Source organism: Myotis nattereri, assembly GCF_964212035.1.
Source record: "Myotis nattereri genome assembly, chromosome: 9".
In the NCBI taxonomy this organism is placed as follows: domain Eukaryota; kingdom Metazoa; phylum Chordata; class Mammalia; order Chiroptera; family Vespertilionidae; genus Myotis; species Myotis nattereri.
The window spans coordinates 2,377,663-2,386,640 of record NC_138084.1 but is presented as its reverse complement, the minus strand read 5'-3'; the positions used below and the strand labels follow the sequence as shown (position 1 = coordinate 2,386,640).

At 63.0% G+C, this 8,978-nt stretch overlaps 1 protein-coding gene across 1 annotated transcript; it reads right to left on the bottom strand.

Moving 5' to 3' along the window:
• Positions 1–497: 497 nt before the first annotated feature.
• Positions 498–7,509, bottom strand: LOC308525588 (pepsin F-like; the record flags this gene model as incomplete). Its single annotated transcript, XM_081100355.1, has 9 exons — positions 498–647; positions 1,585–1,683; positions 1,772–1,916; positions 2,892–3,008; positions 3,801–4,000; positions 4,907–5,025; positions 5,118–5,235; positions 5,982–6,132; positions 7,457–7,509. 9 exons carry the CDS (start codon positions 7,507–7,509, stop codon positions 498–500), a joined length of 1,152 nt encoding a protein of 383 aa, XP_080956481.1.
• Positions 7,510–8,978: the final 1,469 nt, after the last annotated feature.

Below are 8,978 nucleotides of genomic sequence, written 5' to 3'. Positions count from 1 at the left end.
CGCATCCTGCGCCCAGCGTCCTTCCAGGGAGCGTCCTTTCCGACTAAGCCGGCTGGAGGTGGTTCCCGCCCTGGTGGTCCGGACTGGATCCCAGAACCCTGCCTGACGGATGCACTTCCCAGGCCCAGGCAGAGGCACCACTCGTCTTAGCGCCATTGAAATGAGACTGTTTATTAAAAATCAATATGTTTTAAAAAAATCAATGTTTTTATGACTTTTTAGAGGGGGAGAGAGAGAAACATCGATGAGAGTGAGACATCAATGGACTGCTTATTGCATGCCCCCTCAGGGGACCGAGCCTGCAACCCCCGGGGCATGTGCCCTGACCAGGAATCAAACCAGTGACCTCTGAGTGCACGGGAGGAGGCTCAATCCATTGAGAATAGGGCTCGGCAAAGCCCCAGGCGCAGCTGTAGCCGGGTCCCCTGGGCGGGGACGCAGGGAGTGTGTGCGAGTCCTGGGGCGGGCCCGGTGGCCTCCTGGAGCAGCGCCCAGGTCTACGCCACCGCAGGGGCCAAGCCGATCCTGTTGTTGGCGCGATCGAAGACGGTGAAATAGAGTCGCAGGAACACATCCCCCAGGACCCAGGGGCGGGAGCTGCCTGAGGTGTCGATGTCCAAGTTGCTGAAGCAGATGCCGGTCTGCTCCTGGAGGGGAAGGACGTGCAGCCCTCAGCCGTGCCCTCGCCGCCCGCCACCCCATGGCACAGCTCCAGGGGCCTTCAGGGCTTAGAGCAGCGGTTCTCAACCTGTGGGTCGCGACCCCTTTGGCGGTCGAACGACCCTTTCACAGGGGTCGCCTAAGACCGTCCTGCATATCAGATATTTACATGACGATTCATCACTGTAGCAACATTACAGTTATGAAGTAGCAACGAAAATAATTTTATGGTTGGGTCACAACATGAGGAACTGTATTTAGGGGGCCAGAAGGTTGAGAACCACTGGCTGAGAGGCTTCCAGTTGCTCTCTCCATGGCTGCCCCACGCCCTCTCGGCATAGCCGTGGGGACCTGCGCTTCTGGAGCCCAGTTACTGGGCAGCTTTATTCATGTCAGCGTCTAACCGCCCTGGGTACCCCATTTCACAGTCAGGGAATTGGGGCCTAGCAGGGGGCGTTTGCACCCCAGGACTAGGGTGACCTTATGATTTATCACCCAAATCAGAACACTTTGAGATGGGAAGGGAATACAGCCCATGATTACGGGGGGGCCACTGGGGCTGTCCGCAGCCAGCCCTAGGGTCCCTCCTCTTTGCCTGTCTCCGGGGTTACCGCCTACGTTCCAGCCCAGCGGTCAGAGTGCCCGGTTGACCTGACGCTGCCTGAGGGCGAGGCCATTAGCGCCCCCTCCTGGACCCGGCACGGAGCAGGCATGGCGGCCGCTCCGCATTTCTCTGAGGCTGATGGATGCCCCAGACACCCTACTATCAAGAGGCTTGTGCTGTGGGAGGCGCCCTCCCAGCCAGGGCTGCTGGGCAGCATCTGCAATGGCACGGCCTGGCCTCCAGGGGGCTTATCTGAGCCACGGCCACACAGGTCCCTCCAGCCCCAGATCTGAGAACCAGCCCCCAGGGCAGCCCCTCACCCTCCGGATGTAGGCGCTGGCTGGCACTGGGTACGCGACGCCATTGATGGTGAAGACGATGTCAGGCAGGCTCTGGACGTCATCACAGCTGACGACGTACTGTGTGAGAGAGAGGGAGTGGGGGTTGGCCCCGCGGGTCCTTCTGTGAGTGGGGAGCCCAGGGGGACCCCGGGGCGTGACCCCTCACCTCGCCGGTGCTGGTGGTCCAGGTGTGGATGTTCTTCAGAATGTTGAGGACGGAGGAGAGTGGGCCAATCAGCAGCGAGGTCCCGGTGTCCACGATGGCCTGGCAGCCGCTGGGACAGGCCACGACCATCCCGTTCATGGAGATGCTGAGGGACAGAGCAGGCACCAGGGTCACCGTGGCCTCTCCCCCGCGGCCCTCCCAGCTGCCTGCAGAACAGCCTGCAGCTCCTGCCGTCCTGTCTCGCTGTGTCGGCCACACCGACCTTCCTGGACGGACTTCCTCGCAGGTCTTGAATGCATTGTGCTCTCGGTGCCTCAGGGCCTTGGCACGTGCCATCACCCTTCCTGGACCCACCCCGTCCCCTTTGTCTGGCTGATTCCTCCTGTCCTCCAGGGTCCAGATCAGTCACTACTTTTCCAGGGAAGTGTCCCCCAAGATGAGATCAGGCCCCTCTCCTCCCCAGACTGGACGGCAAACCCTCCTGGTGTCCAGCGAGCATGGGCTGGGGACTCCCGATGGCTGCGACACTGTCCCTCACGCGTGTCTGCCCTGCTCGTCGGGAGAGCAAGCTGTGCCCTGTGTGCCCCCTCCAGTGCCCGTGCCCAGCGCACAGCGCATGCTCCACGGTGTTTGCCGAGGGAATGTCAGGGCACGTGAAGGAATGAGGGTCAACTGGAGACACGGACCTGCTGTCCGGCCAGTGATGAAAGCCACACGGTAAAGACGGAGGTTCTTGGGGAGCAGAGGCTCGGAGAGGAGGCAGGGAGTGTGTTGTTCCCCCCCTGCCTCGTGACCCCCCTACCCCCAGGCCCCTGGACGGGGGACGCCTGGGCCGGCCCAGGGCGCGAGGCGTGGGCTCCGGAGCACAGTTTAGGCCTCTGTCTGACAGAATCACGGGGCCCCCTCAGTGGTCACCCCTGGTCTCAGCCACCCCAGTCCCCGCTCATGGTGTCGGAGACGCAGGCCCAATCCCGGCTCTCTGGTCAGGACCCTGGTCAGGGCGGTTATGAACCCGTGGTGGGGTGCGTGCCTGTGTCTGTCTGAGTGTGTGCGTGTGCCCTGTGCCTGCAGGTGCGGCTGTCACTGGCGTGGCCCTCAGCGGGGGGTGGGGGGTGCTTACCTGTCCACAGCGACCTGCCAGAAGCCCTGCGTGCTCACCGGCACCCACCGGAGCTCGCCCCGGTAATAGGAGTGATCCACGCCGCCGAACATCACCACGCTGCCCTTCTCCTTGTTGCTGGGGTGGGGCGGGGGGAGAGGGGGCTCTTGTGAGGGGAGGACGGTGGGTGGCGTTTCTCCAGCTCAGTGACCGAGGGTGGCACTGGCCAGCGGCCACTTAGCCACACAGCACAGGGCCCCGCGGAGCAGGCACTGTTCAGAAGGGACCGGGGGCAGGGGCACCGAGCTCGGCCCAAGGTCAGTCCCCTGGCTACTGAGGAGCGCAGCCCAGCTGTGAGCTTGAGATTCTGGCTGGGCTTGGGCTAGATTGTCAACATGTTGGGCTTTGCCGGCTACGCGATCTCTATCCCAAGTGCTCATGCTGCCATTGTAGCCCAGAAGCAGCTGCAGACAGGATGTGACTGAAGGAGCAGGGCTGTGTTCCAATAAAACTTTATTTATAAAAGCAGGTGGCGGGCCACAGGTGGCCGAGGGCCACTAGTTGCTGACCTCTCGACTAGGCTGCCCCTCAGGGGAGGCCGGGTCGTCTACCATTTCTCAGGCGACGGAAGGCATCTGGGCAAAGGGCCTGCCCAGCCAGGCTGACCTGCTCAGGTGGGAGGAGGCTGACCTGCTCAGGGGGGAGGAGGCTGACCTGCTCAGGGGGGAGGAGGCTGACCTGCTCAGGTGGGAGGAGGCTGACCTGCTCAGGTGGGAGGAGGCTGACCTGCTCAGGGGGGAGGAGGCTGACCTGCTCAGGGGGGAGGAGGCTGACCTGCTCAGGTGGGAGGGGGCTGACCTGCTCAGGTGGGAGGAGGCTGACCTGCTCAGGTGGGAGGAGGCTGACCTGCTCAGGGGGAAGGAGGCTGACCTGCTCAGGTAGAAGGCGAAGAGGTTCTCAGGCAGGAGGCCTTGCTTCCACAGGCTGTCGAAGACCGGGGTGGTGTCCTTGAGGGCGATGGTGGGGTAGGCCAGGCCCAGGATGCCGTCGAAGGCGGCGAACTCCAAGGACATGCTGGACTCCGTCGTGCTCAGGCCGAATGCCTGGGATTTGCAGACAAGGTCCCCGACCTGGGGGGAGAGGGTGGCCTCATGGGAAGGTTTGGGACGCTGAGCTGGGGCTGGGCTGGGGGGAGGTGGGTGGGGCGATGCCACCAGCACCCCAGGGATCAGCTGAGGTGTGGCTGCGCCTGGAGGTGCCCGAGCAGCACCCACTGTGCTTTGCCGAGGAGTCCCCCCGACACCCGCCCTCCTGCTAGCACCACCCCGGGTGGTGAAACACCCTCATCCCTCTGTACGGCTGGGGCGCTGGGGGCAGAGTGGGCCAGGCGGTTCCCCTGCAGGACCCATGAGCAGAGAGCGGGGTCGTCTTGTGTTTGGTGTTTCCGGGACCTGGTGGCAGAAACCGAGTGAATTCCCTGCAATTCACTGTGGATTCTGCACCCCAGGTGTACACAGGGCCGCCGAGTTCTTGTGAAAAGACTGCGTGGAGCCCTGGCCGCTTTGCTCAGTGACTAGAGCGTCGGCCTGTGGACTGAAGGGTCCCGGGTTCAATTCCGGTCAAGGGCACATGCCCGGGTTGTGGGCTCGATCCATAGGGGGTGTGCAGGAGGCAGTCGATCCATCATGCTCTCTCCTCATTGATGTTTCTACCTCTCTCTCCCTCTCCCTTCCTCTCTGAAATTAATAAAAATATATATTTTAAAAAAATAAATAAAAATGGGTTTGCCCTCAACTCTCCCTGCTCCCAGCAAAATCAGCCTTCAGCTCACCACCGGGCAAGAGCTGCAAATGCCCGCCTCCCGTGCCATGACCCGCTCGCTGGGTTGGCCACTCAGGGCGCTCTCAGCCGGGCACTGTCTCCCCGAGGCAGACGGCCAGCCGCTGGGGGACTTGGGGAGACGGGTGCATCTGGCTGACCCTGCATGTGGCCCCGTAAGCAGTGGGCAGAGGTCGCCAGGCCTCGCTCCCACTCACCCGCACGTCGTCGTAGCCGAGCAGCCCGGTCATGCTGGCGGACCCGTACAGCAGCTGGATGGGCCGGTCTGTGCTCTGGAAAGTGGACGACCCCCGAGGGTTGAAGGTTTTGTGTGTCACTGCAGACGGAGTGCAGGGGTCAGTCAGCTGTCAGGGCCTGGGGCAGGGTTGGGGGCGGGGGCGGGAGCCGCAACAGGGCCCAGGCGCTCACCACAGGCGGGACTGGAGCAGTAGATGGAGGGCACCCACAAGTCCGCTGAGCCTGTGTCAAAGACGACCTTGAACTCCTGAGGGGGCGTTCCAATGCTGATGGTGCCAACGTAGTACATCTGCCGGCGGGGGCGGGGGCTTAGGCCAGGCCTTGTGCCCGGGTCACGCCTGGTCCCCAGGTGCCGGCCTTGACCAGGGCGTCCCGGGTCTGCTGGAATCGCTTTCCCACCACCCCACCTCCATGGCCGCGGCTCAGGCGGTGCCTTCATTGGAAAAGTTTTCCACTTTCCCCTGCAGCTCTGTGAATCCACAGCCTTCACGGCCCGCTGGAGTGCTCCCTCCTCCGGGAAGCCCTCCTAGGTCACCCAGGCCCCTGACTCCCAACTCAGCGCCGGCTGTGTCACTATCACACAGGCGGCCCTTTAACTGGCGTTTATCCTCTTGCAGAACAGGCCAGACGCCCTGTGATCCACAGCTGTAACCACACTGTTGGTGTTAATAGCCTCCCACGCTGGAGGGGCTCAGGCACTCTGCTGGGGTCCTTCTCGGGGCTGTGGAGGCTGAGCGCCCTTGCCTGGGGCGTCCAACTGGAGTCCCCGTTAAGGCAGCGGTTTTGTTCAGCTTCTGTCCAACCAGCACCTGGTTCTCGGGTGCCCAGCGCCGGATCCTGGGCACCGAGATGGAGTCTGCCTGCTGCCTGGTCATTGCTGGACCAGACACCACAAACCAAGAGCTGAGGGTGCGAGTGCCTTCTCCCCTTTGCTGCCTGCGGGAGCCCCGCCCCCCACCTCCTGGCTGCCACCCCGGGTGGACCCCAGAGCTCGGCCAGCACTAGGGAAGGCTGTGCCTGCGCCCCCACACTCACGTCCAGGTAGTTCCTCAAGGGCTGGACGGTGACGCGCGGCTGGCGCCGGAGCTTGGCGGCCTGGCTGTGGGCGTACTGCTGGAGGTGGTCTCTCAGCAGGTCCCTCTCCCGCAGGCTCTCCCGCATGGACTTGATCTTCGTCAGAGGGATGCTTCCAGCGGGAAAAGACAAGAAGTAAGACGGCAGCTCCCCACCCGCCGTTCCACGTGGCCGCCGCGCCTGGCGGTGGAGCCGCACCGTCTTTTCGGAGGATTTCACAGGCCATCTGCTGAGGGCGGGCGCCCAACCAACGCAGGGAAAGGCCGGACCATGGGCCCAGGTCTGAGCACAGGGCGGGTTGCAGCCTCAGGGAGGCCACAGGCCCATGCGGAGCCTCCATTTCCCCATCGTAAAGAAGTGGGGTGATAGCAGGCCTCCCTTGGCGGGCTTGGGGCTTTGAGGGTGAGGATGGACCGAAGGCCCCTGACGGAGGGACCTGGACCCGGAGCCCGTGCTGTCGCATTGTCATCTCACCGGCTCCCTCTCCAGGACGCCCTGGCGGGAGCGGAGCAGGACCCCTCCTCTTACTGGAGGAACCTGAAAGGCAGGGAGCGCATGACCTGGCTGTGGCCACCTGCTCCTTAACGCAAAACTGGGCCCCGGAGGGTCCCTCCCGGCCCTTCTCCAGGGTCAAGCAGAGGGGAGGCGGGAGGCGGGCAGGAAGCGGGAGATGGGGAAGACATTAGGGAAATCCAGAGGGCAGAGGAGCAGGCAAGAACCCAAACAGAGGGGAAAACCCACGGCGTTCTGCACCTACAGAGACATGGGAAGAGACGGAGAGACAGGAGAGAGACACAGAGGTGGAGACACGGGCCCACGGAGACAAGGGAGAGCGGGGAGGAGACCGAGCAGCAAATGGGAGGGAAATGCTGTCCCCCGACCAGACCAGCCTCACAGCCGCCCAGGGGGTGCCCTGAGCCATCCTGGGGGCACCATCCGCACAGGGGCAGCCTGGCGCTGTGGAACCCCCAGACCTGCCCCAGGACCCCTGGCCCCACAGTGCACGTGGCAAGCTACTCATCAGTACATGGAGACCTGGCCCTGGCCGGTGTGGCTCAGTGGACAGAGCGTCCGCCTGCGGACCGAAGGGCCCCGGGTTCGATTCTGGTCAAGGGCACGGACCTCGGTTGCAGGCTCCTCCCCGGCCCAGGCCCTGGTGGGGGCTCGTGCAGGAGGCAACCCATCGATGTCTTTCTCTCACATCGATGTTTCTCCCTGTCTTTCCCTCTCTCTTTCCCTCTCCCTTCCATTCTCCCTAAAAATCGATGGGAAAATATCCTCAGGTGAGGATTTATAAAAATTAAAATTAAAATGAAAACTAATTGGAGATGCGGACGTGACGACAGGGAATGATTGCATTCCCTTCTCCCCCCCTGGGCGGTGGAAGGATCAGGGGACAGTGAGAGCGAGGCCGGGACAGGTGTCCCCATACTCACGTCACCAGGCACTCAGACAGGGCCACCAGGCTGAGGAACCCGATCCACCTCATCGCGCGTTCTCCCCGCGTCACGTCCTCCGGAAGGCTCGGTGTGGAGGGTGCGGCGAGGGGCCAGCACTGCCCATATATACGCTCTGACCTGCGCCCGATCCCCTGGGAGGGCTGCTGATGGCCCCGATAAAAAACTAACCTCCCGATAAGATCTTTATTCCCATCAGCTTCCGGATTGGGGGGAGAGGGGAAGGACTTAGAAAAATCCGGAATACAGAGATCTCTATCGTCCTCTCCTCCTTGGGGCATGGCTGGGGGACCAGCCCAAAGCACGTGACCTCAGCGAGCGTGGGGAGATGCGTGCTGGCCTGGAGGGAAAGCTCGCTCGTCATGTCATAAAGTAAGTGCTGGCGACCACGCTTGGCATCCTTGGTCTCATGTCCTCCTCGTAGCCACCCCGTGAGCTGCGCATCGGGGAGGAGCGTGCTGGGAGGAATGGGGGTCCCCCGGCAGAGGGAAGACGGCGGGGAGCCCACTGGCGTAGGAGTGGCTTTAGGTGATGGCAGCGTGCAGGCCAGGCCGGGGCCCCTGAGCTCAAGGCCCAGAGAACAGGGGACGGAGCGGAGCGCTGGGCGGCTGCGTGGGCTCGGGCAGCACATCCCCGTCCCCAAGGGCAGCCCCCGCTCGGCTCGGACGGCGTAGGATGCGGGCCGGTCGGCCAAGCTTTCAAGGGGAGTCTGAAGTCTGCACATTGATGTGGACTCCCTTGATTTTTAAATGTTAGGAACTAATTAAAAAAAAATTCCCCCCCCACCCCAAAATCCAGCAGCTGGGGGCTGGATGCAGCTTTTCTTTCTGGCCCAGAGGTGGGCGTGCAGGGGCGGGGGGTGTTCCAATCATGGCCGAGTGGCTAAGAGGTGGAACCCCCCCGACCATGTCAACCTTCCCTCGCAGGTGAGAGAACACCCCCCGCGTCCGACACCCCGACGGACGGAATAGCTGCCCCTCGCGAGCCCCGAGGGAGCCCCCGGCAGGCCCCGGCCTTGGAGCGAGCTTGTCTGCCAAACCAGAGCACGAAGGAGTAACCCCTTTGAAAGGGTCTCACCGTCCGGGAAGGCGCAGGCCGGCCCAGAGCTCAGCTCCGCCTGAGGCACAGGCTGCCCAGCACCGGCCACCTTCCGGCTGGGCCAGGAGAAGGGCGTGTCTGCTTCCTCCCAGGCCCCGGGGCCGCGTGAGAGCCGCCCAGGTCTGTCCCCAGCACGCAGGCTGGCCTCGCCCCGGGCTGAGCTGGCAGGTGGTGGGGGCTCTGTCCTACCTGCCCCGTGGCACATTAAAAGTCAGTTTGGTGGATTTGACCCCCATGGAGGGGATGTGACCCAACTGGGTGTAACGCAGATGGAAAGACGAATGAAGGGGCCAAATCTCTAGGGTATTGATTCGTTTTTTAAGAGGGGACAGTCCTGGCCAGTGTTTCTCAGTGGTTAGAGCGTCCACCTGAGCACCAAAGGGCCGAGGGTTCGATTCCCGGT